The sequence below is a fragment of the Semicossyphus pulcher genome, unplaced genomic scaffold, assembly GCF_022749685.1.
Source record: "Semicossyphus pulcher isolate SPU_LCO1_2020_fin unplaced genomic scaffold, fSemPul1.0.p SCAF_10, whole genome shotgun sequence".
Lineage (NCBI taxonomy): Eukaryota > Metazoa > Chordata > Actinopteri > Labriformes > Labridae > Semicossyphus > Semicossyphus pulcher.
The window spans coordinates 261188-280000 of NW_027211604.1; the positions used below are offsets into that span (position 1 = coordinate 261188).

Below are 18813 nucleotides of genomic sequence, written 5' to 3' on the forward strand. Positions count from 1 at the left end.
ATTCATTAAGCTGTGACATCACGATGACAGGCAGCTGTGATTGGCTCGGTAAACTGAGAGTGAAAAGCTGCATGTTCCTGACCATAAATATTGTTAATCAATCAATCACTTAATCAGTCAGATATTTTTTTATCAGAGATCTGGTACAGAGGCTCGTCGCAGCGTTCGACCCTCTGCCCTTCGCTGCGTGTCTCACTCTCTCTCCAAACATTTCTGTCTCTCCTCAGCTGTTAAATCTAAAAAAGGGCAAAAACTCATCATTAATATTATATATTAATATCATTAATAACTAATATTCATCTTAATTATTATGAATATAAATATGAATGTTAATGTTAAATAGTTAAGTATAACTTTTGTTAGTGTTAATCAGAAGGATCCTGTCACAGCCCTTTAGACAGTTTCGTCTGGGGGTCATTGAACACAGCATTAATCACCTGTCTTACAATTTCTGGCCTTCAAACCATCAACAACTTGTCACAGGTTTGATTCCCGCTCAGTGAACATCCACTGATAACGTCACAGTCACACCTTGGTACTGGACTGGGTGATATCAGCAGCTTCCTCCTCCTCCTCTTCCTCCTGAGACGCCCGGAAACCTGTGAAGGAGGGGCTGATGGGAAACCGTCGGAGCCAGCGAGTCCTACGCACTAAACCCATCCCCAGAGGAAGATCATAGGAAGAAGAGGAGGAGGAGGTGGACCGCCACTTCACCAGACCTCGCTCCTGTCTGGACCCTGGAGACACACAAAGAGAGACACAAACACACACACATGAAGGACTGATCTTCAATACCTATTCCATCTGCCGTGTATAAAAGTTAATGGTGCGTACGTCTGTGTGTGATGTGTGTCCAAGGTTCCCACACATTTTTACCAATGAATTTTAAAAACTTCTCCAGAATGTTTTACCCCATTTCCATGACTTTGTTTAGGTAGTTTAAAATACGTAGGCCTAATATACACGTGAGGCCACAGCATTAGTCCTCTCACATAAACTTTCATATTTTCAACCCATTGGTGCTGGCAGAATTTAAGCATGTGTGTTGCAGCCTGTGACTTTTATGAAGTCTTCTCAGCGTGCGGGGGCCAATACAGCACGAAGAGGACATAATCCACCTCCCATCCGCTTGCCCTTTATCCATCCCGGAATGCATTATGTAGTGTGCAGTACATTCAAAGGACATTTCTGGAGAGGAGAGCATCCACTCTGCGATGTCCTGGGCAGTTGTGTGCCCTGGATTTTCAACTGTCCCCCATCCCAAATCCGGACGTGCAGGTCCGTCAGTTTGAGTTGGAGAGCTTTGTTCAGGCTTTTGTCGGACATCATCATATAACCAGCTTGCCTGGACTTCTCTCTGACAACAAGCGACTTGAAGTACAGCGCAATTCCAAATGTTGAGAGGTACACATACTTCGTTTGCCCACAACTCAATTTGGCCACTATTCTGCTGTCGGGAAACACAGCTCTGAAAAACTCACATGAGCCGTACACATAATGTGAGTCCATGTTCTTCAGTGCCCACATCACTTCAGCTGATAGCAAATCATTGGATGTGGTAAAGGATTGATTGAGAGTCAGTTGAAGTTGTCTGGCAGCTATATCGATGTGGTCGTGTTGGTCAACGCAGTAACGTTGCCTGGCCTGGCTATGGCAAGCGTGAAATATGTGCTGATGCTCACTCGCATTCATGCATTCCCACCGCCAACCAGCTGCAGACACCAGTGTGTATCTAGTGACGTTCACGGCCGCGTAGCACAACACCCAAGTATTTTGCATACGATACACGTTTTGGGATTTTTTTGATCATAGTTAAAAACAAAAGCCAAAACAATTCAATTAAAAACTTTTCCAAAACAGTCTGTTAAAGGGTCTATATGTAACTTTCAGAAAATCCTCATTCCTAGCGACACGGTCAGCCGTTGAGGAAACTGCAGTCAACCTTCTTGTACGCGCTCGCACGGACACTCGCACGGACACTCGCACGGACACTCGCACGCATGAACGAGCATCCAGGGTTTCTGCCCAAGACACATTGGCTCTGATCGGCTCTGTTTACTTTTCACTGATGAGACGTGTTCATTGACCGGCATCATGTTGCCCAACAATGTGTGTGCCTGTGTGTGTGTGTGTGTGTGTGTGTGTGTGTTACCTGGTATTGTGTTGTCAAGACAAAAAGCCAGAAAACCTCCAACAAACATCTCAGTGGAAAGAAGAACTGTCAGGATCTGATCCAGTTCTGCAAGGCCTGAACACACACACACACACACACAAGCACATCATACAAGCACAGTTTATAAATTATTAGATGTTAATGAACATCAAGTAAAGCGAGAACGTTTTCTGTGTCTGTCTCCGTGTTGTTTTTTTTGTTTACTGAAATCTTTAGTTTGAATATGGTGATTGTACACACACACCCACACACGCACACACACACAGACACGCACACACACACACACGCACACACATGCACACACACACGCATGCGCACGGACACGCACGCACACACACACACACACACACACACCTGTGTTGATCGAGTTCGGATGTGTGTCCAGGTACGTCGGCAGAGTCAGACCAAAGAACATTGAGAACCCAAGAACAAAAAGATTTCTGGACGAGTTCAAATCCACCAGCTGAAGGTTCGACAGGCCAACAGCTGTGATCATACCTAAAACACACACACCTGTGTCATTATTACCTCACTGACACACCTGATTGTGATCGTTTACCTGTGGCTGGGACTCACCAAACAGCGTGCAGAACATTCCTCCGAGGATGGGGTCCGGCAAAGAGGCGAACAGAGCCGTGAACTTCCCGACCGATCCCAACAGGAACATGATGCCGGCTCCATACTGCACCACCCGCCTGCTGCCCACCTGCATACAAGTGCAACAATTCAAACATCCATCACAGCAACCGACCACAGGGAACGCAGATGCAACAACTTCCAGAGTTTCCCAGAGTTTTAAGAGGTGGAAGATAACGGTTAGAGTCTTTCAGGGATGAACTGTCCAGACTTCATCAGGATGCAAGTAGCATCAGTTCTTTGGACTGCTCTGTGGACAAAAACCAACCTGACAGGTCAGTAGGTCAGTAGGTCAGAGTTAAATCAGAATCAAAAATAATTTATTTATCCCCAGGGGGAAATTTAAGTGTTGCAGTTTCTCATATACAGACTAGAAGTATGAAGAAATATAGGAAATATAAATACAGTACAAATATGTTAATTATATTCAGAAAAATGTAAAACAAAAAGATGGAAATCATTTAAACAGAATAAGTAAAACCTGTGAGTTTTATATACACAATTAAAATATATGTGAATTATATATACATGAATTACATTGCATTATAAATACATTTAATGTAACAGTGTAAAATAGGTGTCTTTATGAGAGACACTCAGAGGGAGGAGTTGTAGAGTCTGATGGCCACAGACAGGAATTACTTCCTGTGGCGTTCACATGTTTCACGACTAGTTGCACATATTTCAGGCTAGTTGCACAGGTTTCAGGATAGTTGCACATGTTCCATGACTAGTTGCACAGGTTTCAGGCTAGTTGCACATGTTCCATGACAAGTGCACAGGTTTCATGACTAGTTGCATATGTCTCATGACTAGTTGCACATGTTCCATGACTAGTTGCACAGGTTTCAGGCTAGTTGCACATGTTTCATGACTAGTTGCACAGGTTTCAGGCATTTGCACGTTTCATGAGTAGTTGCACATGTTCCATGACTAGTTGCACAGGTTTCAGGCTAGTTGCACATGTTCCATGACTAGTTGCACATGTTTCATGACTAGTTGCACAGGTTTCAGGCTAGTTGCACATGTTCCATGACTAGCTGCACATGTTTCATGACTAGTTGCATATGTTTCATGACTAGTTGCACATGTTTCATGACTAGTTGCACAGGTTTCAGGCTAGTTGCACATGTTCCATGACTAGTTGCACAGGTTTCAGGCTAGTTGCACATGTTCCATGACTAGTTGCACAGGTTTCATGACTAGTTGCATATGTTTCATGACTAGTTGCATATGTTTCATGACTAGTTGCACAGGTTTCAGGCATTTGCAGATGTTTCATGACTAGTTGCACGGGTTTCAGGCTAGTTGCACAGGTTTCATGACTAGTTGCATATGTTTCATGACTAGTTGCATATGTTTCATGACTAGTTGCACAGGTTTCAGCCATTTGCAGATGTTTCATGACTAGTTGCACAGGTTTCAGGCTAGTTACACATGTTCCATGACTAGTTGCACAGGTTTCATGACTAGTTGCACAGGTTTCATGACTAGTTGCACAGGTTTCAGGCTAGTTGCACATGTTCCATGACTAGTTGCACATGTTCCATGACTAGTTGCACAGGTTTCAGGCTAGTTGCACATGTTCCATGACTAGTTACACAGGTTTCATGACTAGTTGCATATGTTTCATGACTAGTTGCATATGTTTCATGACTAGTTGCACAGGTTTCAGGCATTTGCAGATGTTTCATGACTAGTTGCACAGGTTTCAGGCTAGTTGCACATGTTCCATGACTAGTTGCACAGGTTTCATGACTAGTTGCACAGGTTTCATGACTAGTTGCACAGGTTTCAGGCTAGTTGCACATGTTCCATGACTAGTTGCACATGTTTCACGACTAGTTGCACATGTTCCATGACTAGTTGCACAGGTTTCAGGCTAGTTGCACATGTTCCATGACTAGTTGCACGTGTTCCATGACTAGTTGCACAGGTTTCAGGCTAGTTGCACATGTTCCATGACTAGTTGCACAGGTTTCATGAATAGTTGCACATGTCTCATGACTAGTTGCATATGTTTCAGGGTAGTTGCACATGTTTCATGACTAGTTGCACAGGTTTCAGGCTAGTTGCACATGTTCCATGACTAGTTGCACAGGTTTCAGGCTAGTTGCACATGTTCCATGACTAGTAACACAGGTTTCAGGCTAGTTGCACAGGTTTCATGACTAGTTGCATATGTTTCATGACTAGTTGCATATGTTTCATGACTAGTTGCACAGGTTTCAGGCATTTGCAGATGTTTCATGACTAGTTGCACAGGTTTCAGGCTAGTTGCACATGTTCCATGACTAGTTGCACAGGTTTCATGACTAGTTGCACATGTTCCATGACTAGTTACACAGGTTTCAGGCTAGTTGCACAGGTTTCATGACTAGTTGCACAGGTTTCAGGCTAGTTGCACATGTTCCATGACTAGTTGCACAGGTTTCATGACTAGTTGCACAGGTTTCATGACTAGTCGCACAGGTTTCAGGCTAGTTGCACATGTTCCATGACTAGTTGCATATGTTTCACGACTAGTTGCACATGTTCCCTGACTAGTTGCACAGGTTTCAGACTAGTTGCACATGTTCCATGACTAGTTGCACAGGTTTCAGGCTAGTTGCACATGTTCCATGACTAGTTGCAGATGTTTCATGACTAGTTGCATATGTCTCATGACTAGTTGCATATGTTTCATGACTAGTTGCACATGTTTCATGACTAGTTGCACAGGTTTCAGGCTAGTTGCACATGTTCCATGACTAGTTACACAGGTTTCATGACTAGTTGCACAGGTTTCATGACTAGTTGCATATGTTTCATGACTAGTTACACAGGTTTCAGGCTAGTTGCGCAGGTTTCATGACTAGTTGCACAGGTTTCAGGCTAGTTGCACATGTTCCATGACTAGTTGCACAGGTTTCATGACTAGTTGCACAGGTTTCAGGCTAGTTGCACATGTTCCATGACTAGTTGCACAGGTTTCATGACTAGTTGCATATGTTTCATGACTAGTTGCATATGTTCCATGACTAGTTGCACAGGTTTCATGACTAGTTGCATATGTCTCATGACTAGTTGCATATGTTTCAGGGTAGTTGCACATGTTCCATGACTAGTTGCACAGGTTTCAGGCTAGTTGCACATGTTCCATGACTAGTTGCACATGTTCCATGACTAGTTGCACAGGTTTCATGACTAGTTGCATATGTCTCATGACTAGTTGCACAGGTTTCATGACTAGTTGCATATGTCTCATGACTAGTTGCATATGTTTCAGGGTAGTTGCACATGTTTCATGACTAGTTGCACAGGTTTCAGGCTAGTTGCACATGTTCCATGACTAGTTACACAGGTTTCAGGCTAGTTGCACAGGTTTCATGACTAGTTGCACAGGTTTCATGACTAGTTGCATATGTTTCATGACTAGTTGCATATGTTTCATGACTAGTTACACAGGTTTCAGGCTAGTTGCACAGGTTTCATGACTAGTTGCACAGGTTTCAGGCTAGTTGCACATGTTCCATGACTAGTTGCACAGGTTTCATGACTAGTTGCATATGTTTCATGACTAGTTGCATATGTTTCATGACTAGTTGCACAGGTTTCAGGCATTTGCAGATGTTTCATGACTAGTTGCACAGGTTTCAGGCTAGTTGCACATGTTCCATGACTAGTTGCACAGGTTTCATGACTAGTTGCACATGTTTCAGGCTAGTTGCACATGTTTCAGGGTAGTTGCACATGTTTCAGGCTAGTTGCACATGTTCCATGACTAGTTGCACAGGTTTCAGGCATTTGCACTGGTTTCAGGACTATCTGCAAAGGTCTGGTTGTGAGTTGCAGAACTTTGGGATTCCTGATCCTGATTTTTTTAAGGAGTCTTCACATCAGAAATAAACCACTGTCTCCAGATTCAGGACATTTCTTTTACCAACTGAAGCAACCTGTCACAGGTGGGCTTGGCTTTATTTACCTTGGTGATGCCCAGGACACCTATATTTGGACTGGAGGAGGTGGAGCCATTTCCAGTCCCTAGAAGGCCAGCGATGATGCAGCAGACACCTTCAGTGAAGATTCCCCTAAAACCAACAGAAAAAAATCTCACACCTGTGTGGGTAGAGCCAGTCAGGTAAGAAAACATGTCTTCCCATTCACTTTCTGTTTCACCTGTTGATGGCGTGGACTGGAGGGGGCGTAGCTCCAGACAGACGAGCACAGGCGTAATAATCCCCAATTGACTCCACGATGCCTGCCATGGTTGCACTCAACATTCCCAGCACCCCGGCAACCGTTACTACCGGTAACCCCCATTGGCCTAGCAGAGCAGAGACAGGAAGTAGTTATTACTAAAGAAAAAAATAATCTTCACTCCAACATCACCATCGATGACCTCACTGAAAGTCTGGCCGTGACCTCTGACCTTTGCCCTTTATTGACAGTTTTGGTTGAAATTTAAGATCTTAAGATCCTGGTGTTCCTACAAGTAACTGTAGGCTAACATAACACAAACACACCTGTCAGACAAAACACAGGGGTAATAATGACCAGAATGTTAAGGTGTAATAATTTCTTTAAACCAGGACTGATTGAGTCATTATTTGATTGATTGATTAATTGATTAATTGTTCTGTCAGCTGTTTGGTCGATTTGTTGGTTGGTTGGTTGATTGATCAAGGTCTTACAGGGGTATGGTACTCTGAACCAGGGTGATGAAACCATGATATCACCGCGGGCGTCAGTTCGGGCCTTGTGTCCATAGCGATTGGGGTCGCTTGGCAACATGTTGGTCAGAGTGAGGACATAGCAGACGAGCCAAACAAGCATGATGGCGAGGATGATCTGAGGACGGAAAACATTCTGATGTTAGGTTGGTTTTACTTTTTGTTTTAAGAGAATTTAATATGAAAGGACATTACACCCGACTGCTGATAAATGATACCTGATACTTAAACCTGACACCTGACACAGACTCCCCTTTAGCTTTACATTTTTCGTGTTTATAATTTTGGGGGGAATTCACTAAGAATGAATTGCGGCCGCTGATAGCACCATAAATTGTGCATCATTTGCACCCGCTATCATCAATTCACAAAGCAAATCGAACTAATGATATTCAAGCACAAACACGCCCATAAAGTTTTGTGGATCCGGGCAGTTTGCTCTTGTTTTTCGTCTGATTGTGAAGAGGAGCTGTCTGCACCTCCACTCTCTGCAAAAAGACAAATACATTTTTTGATCACACAAAAGTGGGGATTGTTGTCAGGATCACTGTAAACTCAGAGCGTGACAGCCCTTATAATAGGTGCGCCACAATTACCAGCATATCTCTGCAGGCAGTAATATTTTCACTCTATCTGCGCAGTGCTGTTAGTGCTGGCGTTGGTGAATTAGGTGCTCTTTGCCACGAGGCTCATTTGCATAGAAAGGGGCTTTATTTTCCCTGAATGTTTGCATAATGACTCATTTAAATACGTGCAAAGGGCACCGGAGCACAGAGACGATGTTTGCTCTGCAGAGCACTTGTGTGCATTTAACCCTCTGCGTGCGCTTGTATAATGAGACAGAGTCTTTTTGTGCCCGCAAAAGCTGCGCAATCCTTAAGCGCATTCTCCCGTTTGTTTTTCTCTCACCCAGAGAGCTGTATCAAGAACAAAACAGAAAACAACTGTTGCATTCCAGATTGTTGGTGGACGACACCTTTCCCCACCAATAACAAACAACAGGTCAGACTTCCAGCTGGTTGCCAGAGGAGGAAACAAAGGAAACAATTGTCAAAGGACAGGTTAAGGTCAGTCTGAGTCAAAATGATACCAGCCTTGTTTCTTTTTCTTATATTTAAACAAACGTTTGGTCACAGAATTATTATCATTATCTGTCAATCAATCAAACAATCAATCAATCACTCCGTCAATAAATCAATCAATCTGTCAATCTGGTTTGTTGTGTGTTTTTTATTTACAGGAAACATTTTGAAGATCTGGACTCTGGTGATGGTCAGCCCCTTCTTTCTGCTGTAAACAGGAACAGGAAGTGATGTCGCTCTCAGGTACTGAGCAAACAGTACGATGAGCAAAATACACCTACAGAGAGACAGATAGACAGAGAGAGAGAGAGAGAGAGAGACAGACAGACAGACAGACAGACAGGTGTTTCACAGTGCTGATAGAAAGACAGGTTAGTAGACAGACAGGTGTCTCACAGTGCTGACAGAAAGATAGACAGGTGAGCTGACAGACAGGTGTCTCACAGTCCTGACAGGCCCCAGTGGGACCCAGCTCGGTCTCCAGCGGTGCTGAACACTGACAGGCCAATCAGCGTCACGGTGGGAGTGATGGTGAGTGGGCCGATGTACTCTAGCAGCAAACCTGGCAACCCGCACAGACCAATGACGAGCTCCACCACACTGGACATGATGATGGCTCCCTGGATCTGAAACAAAAAAACATAAACCGTCTGCTCACACAAAGACCTCACACCAGTATCAGGCAGCTGCTCCTCCTGGAGGATCTGAGATTTTAAGTTCAGGCTGGATTCAAAAACCAGGTTGTGTTCCGAGCTCCTCACCTGGGTTCTAACAGTAAGTCACATTCAGCAGAGGAAACTCATTCAGCAGCTCGGATACACTATTGTATTCTGTCGGTTGTGACCCAGAGACTAGGACCACTGACCAGGTTGTGACTGAGATCCACTGGTGAATCCAGAGCTTCACCTTTAGGACCAGGTCCCTCTGCACCACCACAGACTGATACAGATTCCATCCTTCACTGATCCACTTCCATCTGACCCGTCTGAACTCACTGACTCAGTCTAACCTGAAAGTAACATGCCACCTGTTTCCAGTACGTGGATCTCCTGACCTAAATGACTTCTGGAACAGTCCTGGTACCCCATTCTCCTCAGTTCTCTCCACAAGATAAGGTAAATACAAGATGGCAGCATCGGTGTGTTGGAACACTTTGTTTTTTCTTGTTTGTTTGTAAAATGTTTTGTCATTGTACACACAGTTCCTTCACCACAGAAGAGCTCATTAACATCGAGGAATCAACACCATCTGATTTATCTCTGACTTTTCGCACATTCATGGATTTATTGGACATTCTGGTCAAAGTTGTCCTCACCTTTGCCAACACAGCAAAAGAGTGAAACGGGACAGTGAGCTTGTGTGGCTGCGACAGCACAGTCTTGCACCACTTTACCTGCAATACTTATCTACAACGAGGTCTACTGACGTTTACTGTGAAAACTAGACGAACACAAGCTACTGGTTGGAAGAAACAGAGACTTCTCAACATCCTCTGTTTTGTGTTTCCCTGAGACGTAGCTGTGTGGACTGACACCGGACTATGCACTGCAGCTGGCAGGATTCCGACTCCTCGGAGCAGACAGTGACATGGATCTTTCCAGCAAAACGAAAAGTGGAGTAATCTGTTTTTATATATATAGCAGGTGGTTCTCTGATGTTACAGTGTTCCCCTGAGATACAATGTGACACTGACCACGTTATGGTCCACCTGTTTCCTGTATACAGGCAGAAACAAAGGACATTTTCAAACCAGCCTTGTTTAGTTTGGTTGAATTGAAACCTGGAGCGTTTGTCCCCTTGGTGCGGTTCGTTTGGGCAGGTGGGAACGACGCAATCGCACTAGGATGTGGACCAAAACAACCGGACCGAAACCTCATTGATGAGGTGGTCCCGATTCCAAACGAACTCTGCTGCAGTTTGTTTGTGGTAAGAACCGACCGATCGATCCAACCTATTTCCGACCCAACTGCTGGAAGCAAAGCGCATTTTTGGATTTAACAAGCTCCCGTAGCCAGCTGCGCTGTATACTAGGCTAGGCTTTGTACCAGAGCTAAAGTAACTGTAATGTCATGAGAAGAGATAATTTTCTTAGCACCCTCACGTATTGGAACACATCCTGGCGCCGTGCCTGGGCACATATCAAGCTTCCCCGAGTTGTCTTCCGTTTAACAGTTTGAATATTAGCATGTCGTTGTACATGCTGATATGTGCTTCCTTCTCCTCTTCAGCCGACTGAATGCAACCCGTCTTCTTCGCATAACATGAAGCAACACATTGTTCCCTAGTGAGTGACAGCTCCCACATGGCTTTTGTCGATATATTTTTATTTTGTTTGAAATGTTGCTGTGTGAAACCAAAACGAACCGAAGTGGAAGTGAACCAAACTAGCAACTCATCCACTGATTCGGACCAAAACAAACAGACTAAAAGTTTAAAAACGCCCTAAAGCTCTGCTAACCTGTTGTGAGGACATCGAAGCAGTGGACCAGTGAAGCCATGGAGGACTTACAGGCATGCTTAGACTGTACAGATTGGGATGCTTTCAGGACTGTTTCCAACAGTCTGGATGAGTTTACTGAGGCTGTGAATGTGCATGCAGGAAGGCCTGCCAGTAGGGAGTTGTGTGCTATTATGAGAGCCTGTACAGCCTGTGCAGTTGTGTTGCATGCTCTGACAGGTAGGGTCTGATCTACCTGATGTTGTACAGGGCAGGGTTGTACATAATAATAATGAAAATGATTTACCTCTCTAATGCGTGGCTGCCAGATGTGTGACGTGTTCAGTGGAAGACTCCAGTTCCCATAAACCTCCTCTGCAGGCAACAACAAATAACTGACATCATCATGTTTTTCATTAATGTAGACGGGCAGACAGAGAGACAGACAGGCTGTCTCACCCTCACTGGGACACCTCCAGCGGTCCAGACTGAGGATGGCCTGAGCAGGAATCAGGAAAGCAAACGCACTCGCCTGAAAAAGGGGAAGTCTACACACACACACAGACATGTCAGACTCCCAAAGTGTCACCTGACTTCCACAGACTCACCTGATTCCTGCAGACCCACCTGACTCCCACAGTGGTCTGGATCAAAGTTGTGAGTCCGACGGTGCTGAAAATGGTTCCAATAAGCTGACTGATGGTATTCTGGTCTCGACCAACACACATGGCCTCAGCCAGGAGAAACGGCACCGCCACAGTGCCACTGAAACATGTCAGGTAGTGCTGAGGACATATGAGAACAGGTGACAAGTGACATCAATCCTCCATCCTGATGAGTCGTAATTCACCTGATCTGAGACAAAATTGTTACAACTAAACCAACATAAACCCAGTTTAAGCCTAGGTTAAACCCAGTCTAAACCCAGTTTAAGCCTAGTCTTAACCCAGTCTAAACCCAGTTTAAGCCTAGTCTTAACCCAGTTTTACCTGTAGTCCCAGCAGTATACACAGGTACCAGGGTGGGACATCTTCAATGGTGTAAATCATGTCTGACCCCGCCCCATGTGCTGCAACTGGCTGTTTATTCTTTTTGTCTTCTCCCACTGGAAGGTTGGGCCTAGCTGTCTCGTGGCTCCGCCCCTCTGTCGGGTAATCTTGAGCCTGATTGGACGGACAGAGAGACCTGTTTTAGCCACTTTAGAAATGTTTTAAAGAAGGGACAGAGAGAACAGCAGATAAAACTGGAATTAAATAATAAGATTCAAAATGAGGTTAAAGAGTATTTCGAAATAAGAAACGAGTGAAAAGAAAATTAAAGTCTAAAAAATAATTTGACTTAAAGAGTCACAAGAGAGTTACATGAACCAAAACATATATAAACATACATAAACCAATACTTATTTAAGAGCAAACAGAGAACATGAACAACTGTCTTATAGTCCCCCTGTCTTGAAGTACACCTGTTCTGAAGTCAACCTGTCCTACAGTCCACCTGTCCTACAATCTACCTGTCCAGAAGTACACCTGTTCTGAAGTCCACCTGTCCTACAGTCCACCTGTCCTACAATCTACCTGTCCAGAAGTACACCTGTTCTGAAGTCAACCTGTCCTACAGTCCACCTGTCCTACAATCTACCTGTCTTGAAGTACACCTGTTCTGAAGTCAACCTGTCCTGAAGTCAACCTGTCCTACAGTCTACCTGTCCTGAAGTCCACCTGTCCTACAGTCCACCTGTTTTGAAGTCCACCTGTCCTACAGTCCACCTGTCCTACAGTCCACCTGTTTTGAAGTCCACCTGTCCTATAGTCCACCTGTCCTGAAGTCCACCTGTCCTACAGTCCACCTGTCCTACAGTCTACCTGTTCTGAAGTCAACCTGTCCTACTGTCTACCTGTCCTGAAGTCAACCTGTCCTACAGTCTACCTGTCCTGAAGTCCACCTGTCCTACAGTCCACCTGTCCTATAGTCCACCTGTCTTGAAGTCCACCTGTCCTATAGTCCACCCGTTCTGAAGTCAACCTGTCCTACAGTCTACCTGTCCAGAAGTCCACCTGTTCTAGAGTCAACGTGTCCTACAATCTGCCTGTCCTGAAGTCCACCTGTCCTACGGTCTACCTGTCCTATGGTCCACCTGTCCTGAAGTCCACCTGTCCTACAATCTACCTGTCTTGAAGTACACCTGTTCTGAAGTCAACCTGTCCTACAGTCTACCTGTCCTGAAGTCCACCTGTCCTACAGTCCACCTGTTTTGAAGTCAACCTGTCCTACAGTCTGCCTGTCCTGAAGTCCACCTGTCCTACAGTCCACCTGTCCTGAAGTCAACCTGTCCTACAGTCTGCCTGTCCTGAAGTCCACCTGTTCTAGAGTCAACGTGTCCTACAATCTGCCTGTCCTACGGTCTACCTGTCCTATGGTCCACCTGTCCTGAAGTCCACCTGTCCTGAAGTCAACCTGTCCTACAGTCTACCTGTCCAGAAGTCCACCTGTCCTACAGTAAACCTGTGCACCTGGGGTCTGTTTCAGAAAGGAGGTTCAACAAACCCTCAGTCTAACCCGGGGTGTTGTTTGACTTACGCTGAGCTGAAAGTTGCTTTTTGGTTTCAGAACAGCTGATCAGAGTTAGTTCAATCAACTCTGAGTAGGTTCAGCCGGAGTTAAGTGCGTGCACGATTCACCATGGCAACGGTACACAAAAAGAGGTCCTCCTACGTCACACCAGTGGAGCTCGAAATCCTCACGCGGACGTTCAGCGAATACGAGCATGTTTTTAGAAACATAAAGTAACACGGCTGCAGCTGCTGCTCGAGTGAACGCGTCAGTTTGAACTGGTCTATTTATTTAATATTTCATCACAGCTGGAAGAGAAGCTAACATTTATATTAATTTAGGAGCAATCCGGCGGTACAAAAACAAACATGGAAGCAGTTAAAACTAAAACAGCAGAACATCAGGTGCGGCTCAGGCAGAACAGGCTCATGGCTGAACCTCACTTCAGTCACATTTTAAATATTAAACTAATTAAACATCCTTCAGTGGCTGTTTTAATGTGCATCAGCTTTATCCCTAACCTGATGCTGATGTCACATACAGTACGTCCTCTCACCTGAATCCTGTTTGATTAAACTGAATGTTGTTTTCTTTAAACATTGTTCCAATCACTAACGGCTGCTTTTGTGTCGGTAGAAATGAAGAGGACCAAATAAATGATCACTTGTCTTATCTGAGCGCTCTCTGCAGTGGTGGTGGGAAATCTACACATGATGACTTTGACACAGATTTGTCTTTTGATTATTTCATTCTAATTATAAAAGACTTTTGCAAAGCGGTCAGAGCAGCACAGAGACTAACCGCTCAAACACGCGTGAGACGGGCTGAATGAACGAGGACGTGAATGAGGGTTTTATATTCTAGAGGGAGGAGACAGAGCCAAACTCGGAGTGTCCTGAAGAAAACCTGCTCCCGACCAGGTGAGGTTCACAGACACAGTTACCATAGTAACCAACTCAGAGCTGAAGTTACCTCTCTTTCTGAAACGGCAAACCCGAGGTTTCCCTCGTTTCAGGGTGAACAAACCCGGGGTTTCACTAAACCTGCTTTCTGACACGACCCCAGTACTTAAGTCAATCTGTCCTACAGTCCACCTGTCCTGTAGTCCACCTATACTTAAGTCAACCTGTCCTACAGTCAACCTATCCAGAAGTTCACCTGTCCCACAGTCCACCTGTTGTTTATGTGGGATTTCTATCCCCGGTGGAGTCTAGAACAAATTTAGCCACAAGACATTTAGGTTTATATAAGACAATAATCATCTCACCTTACAGTCGTCTTCCATGTTACCTGCAGCTGTCTGACTTCCTGGGTGATCAAGCAACGAATACTGAAGAGATTGTTTCAGGGGAAAGTCCACAGAGATTATTACAGATTATTAACACACACACACACACACACACACACACACACAACAAAACAAACACACTAACATGTCTCCATGTGACAGAAACATTACCTGTTCAGGTGTGTCACTTACTGAGGTCAGCAGTTTAAGGTCAGGCTGTCTCTGGTTATTGATTATCGCCTGTTGATCATTCTCACTCAGCTTTTTTTTCAGGTCAACACCTGCTCACCTGTTTGATGGAGACAATAATCGTTCACCTTCTGTCCAAAGGTGTGCTCAGGTGCAATGCCATCACTTCCTGTCCTCTCTGACTGTCTCTTTGAGACTCTCAGGTGAGTTCAGGTGTGTCCTCCAGCAGCAGGAAATAAAAAAACTTTATTTTGAAATCAGTGATATCAATGATGAACTGGCGTGTTTCTGTTTTTTATTTTGAAACGATCAACCTTCATTCACACTGACGGGAAAAAAAATTGTGATCAAAAAAACGGTTTCACACATGCAGCCTTTTAATTCAATTTTCAGCACAATTTTACAATAATAATAATAATAATGTTTTTTCTGCATTTGTCATTCCAACCTTAAAATAAAGACCAGAGAACTTTATTAGACCAGTTTGAACAGGTTCAGACCGGTTTATTAAACCAGTTTAAACCAGGTCAGTGTGAACAGTAAGTCCTTCCTCACTTCTTAGTAACGAATGACTTGTTTCAAACAAGTTATTTATTCATTCAGGTTGCACCATTTAAACTTTTAAAAAATTTTCAGTGATGTGTAAATCTGTTGCTAGGTAACATTTGCAGTTCTGTCCAATCAGGAGCAATCAGCCATGTAAACAGGAAGTCCCTGTAGCATTAATCGCTATCATAACTTCCAAACATGACACATTTAAAGGCTAACAGATAAATGTTTATCTTAAAACGAGTCTACTCGGTAAAGAGTCCTGAGATAACTTTGTTGTGATTTGGTGATAAAATAAATAAAAGTGATTCACTGATCTTTGTAAATATAAGCGTTTTATTTCTGTCTGCATACAGGGAGAAATCTGTGCATTTCACAGAAAGTAGTATTCATAAAGCTTATAAACATCTTATTATGCTATGCTAACTGATGTAATTAGCATAATGTTTGGTAACTGGAAGTCTGTTTTGTCATGTCATCTTTGAATGTTAGCATGTTAAGTTAGCCTTGTCAGTAACTACCCAACAGTTGGCAGTTAGTGGATGTTATCATTTGTTTTCAACTAATGCACAAGGCTAAGCTTATAGTTGTTGACACAGACTGTCGGTTTCATGGATGGACGGGTTTCCAGGTGTAGAAACCGAAATGTAAAAACCTGTACCTGTTTCCTGTGCAAGATCTAGACTCTACAAAACTTGGGCTCTAAAGGACTCGGACTCTGAAGGACCTGGACTCTAATACACCTGGAGTTTAAAGGACCGGGACTCTAAAGCACTCAGACTATAAAGAACTTGGACTCTAAAGGACCTGGACTCTAAGGGACCTGGACTCTAATAGACCTGGAGTTTAAAGGACCTTGACTCTAAGGGGCCTGGACTCTAAAGCACTCAGACTATAAAGAACTTGGACTCTAAAGGACCTGGACTCTAAGGGACCTGGACTCTAATAGACCTGGAGTTTAAAGGACCTTGACTCTAAGGGGCCTGGACTCTAAAGCACTCAGACTATAAAGAACTTGGACTCTAAAGGACCTGGACTCTAGTACACCTGGAGTTTAAAGGACCGGGACTCTAAAGCACTCAGACTATAAAGAACTTGGACTCAAAATGACCTGGACTCGAAGGGACATGGACTCTAAAGCACTCAGACTATAAAGAACTTGGACTCTAAAAGACCTGGACTCTAAGGGACCTGGAGTTTAAAGGACCTGGACTCTAAGGGGCCTGGACTCTAAAGCACTCGGATTATAAAGAACTTGGACTCTAAAGGACCTGGACTCTAAAGGACTTGGATTCTAAAGGACCTGGACTCTAAAGGACTTGGATTCTAAAGGACCTGGACTCTAAAGGACTTGGATTCTAAAGGACTTGGACTCTAAAGGACCTGGACTCTAAAGGACTTGGATTCTAAAGGACCTGGACTCTAAAGGACTTGGATTCTAAAGGACTTGGATTCTAAAGGACCTGGACTCTAAAGCACTCAGACTATAAAGAACTTGGACTCAAAATGACCTGGACTCGAAGGGACCTGGACTCTAAAGCACTCAGACTATAAAGAACTTGGACTCTAAAGGACCCGGACTCTAAGGGACCTGGAGTTTAAAGGACCTGGACTCTAAGGGACCTGGACTCTAAAGCACTCGGATTATAAAGAACTTGGACTCTAAAGGACTTGGATTCTAAAGGACCTGGACTCTAAAGGACTTGGATTCTAAAGGACCTGGACTCTAAAGGACTTGGATTCTAAAGGACCTGGACTCTAAAGGACTTGGATTCTAAAGGACCTGGACTCTAAAGGACTTGGATTCTAAAGGACCTGGACTCTAAAGGACTTGGATTCTAAAGGACCTGGACTCTAAAGACAATGACAGGAAGTCATTTTGTAGGAGTTATCTAGGATATTTTGTCATTTCCTCGAAACATTGCCATCGTGTGGCACTCAGGGGCGTGTCCTACTATTTCATCCAATGAAACACCTTCCATAACATTTATGTCCCTCCCCCAATGTGCAGGAGCTACAAGCTCATTACCCTTACCACTGTTTATTTGAACATTCTCACAGTGCTATTGGCTGCTGTAAACGGCAATCATATCCACGTGAAGACCCTCCCTGACACACACGTGTGTTTTGTAGTTACATCAGAAGTCTGTGAAACTGAGCTGAGACTGAACTTCTGTTGGATCAGAAGAGAAAAAAACTTAAATGTTAATCTGTGAGCTGATTGATCAGTGATTAATAAACTGATTGCTGATTGGACAACACAAGATAAAATGTGTGATGTCATAGATCTGAACTTCACATCTATCATAAACTGACAATATTCTTTTTATAAATATAAACTCTTCATTTAAATAATTATTGATCATTTATGTCCATGTGATTGATCGTCAGCTGGCCTGACTCCACCCACTGCTTCTCAGCCACTCACAGAGCAGGATTCTGAGCGTCAGCAGCTCTTCAGAGTTGTGCTGCAGAAAGAGAGAAACACACGTCACTGATGATGTCATCAGACAGAGGCAGACACACTACTGATGTCCGCAGAGATAATATAATAACATATAATTCTAGTATATGTGTTTTATTCATATGAACATATATTTGTTTTTCATTCTATTACTTTGTATTAAATAATTATATTTATCAGAGCTGCAGTATAAACGGCTCTCAATTTACGGCACTGAAAATACCTCATTGCATCTTTCAGTATTTAGCCAGTACCTGCTGGTATTTTCCCACTCTGGTTATCGGAGGTGTTTTTACCTAAAATCAGCAGCTTGTGTAAATGTTTTTTTGTTTATAAAATGTATTTATGTGAAAGTTTCAGTCTCGTGGACTCCACTGATCTGAATCTGAACTGGTCCTAAGATAAAAACATTTCTTTGTTGCTGATATTTTGGGTAAAAACAGCTCGAGGACCCGTTTACCAAACATCTGTTTGCAGGTGAGAAAATCTGACAGCCATTGTGCCGCTGAGTAAGACACCGCCATGATCCACCACAGAAGAGGAAGTTTAAATGACGACGATTCAGAGAGAAGTTTGACAGTTTTTTAATAGATTTAAAACATGAGAAAAAGAACATGTACACAGGTCGACTCTCAGACGGACTACTTTGTCCCAACAGTTTTAGTTCAGGATCTCTGATCTGCAAACAGACGGTAAAAAGAGTCTGACAGCCAAAACTACAAAGAGCAGAGAG

The 18813-nt window shown here is 43.7% G+C and overlaps 1 protein-coding gene across 1 annotated transcript; it reads right to left on the reverse strand.

Annotated features, from left to right (window-relative positions):
* Window positions 1-315: 315 nt before the first annotated feature.
* Window positions 316-14922, reverse strand: slc23a1 (solute carrier family 23 member 1). The gene is made up of 14 exons (XM_069672531.1): window positions 14858-14922; window positions 12030-12203; window positions 11668-11825; window positions 11500-11588; window positions 11348-11415; window positions 9048-9229; window positions 8760-8880; window positions 7483-7639; window positions 6968-7115; window positions 6774-6879; window positions 2750-2879; window positions 2528-2671; window positions 2153-2248; window positions 316-737 (listed from the first exon to the last, which is right to left on the reverse strand). Exons 1-14 carry the CDS (start codon window positions 14873-14875, stop codon window positions 526-528), a joined length of 1803 nt encoding a protein of 600 aa, XP_069528632.1. The 5' UTR covers window positions 14876-14922; the 3' UTR covers window positions 316-525.
* Between the last annotated feature and the right edge of the window lie 3891 nt (window positions 14923-18813).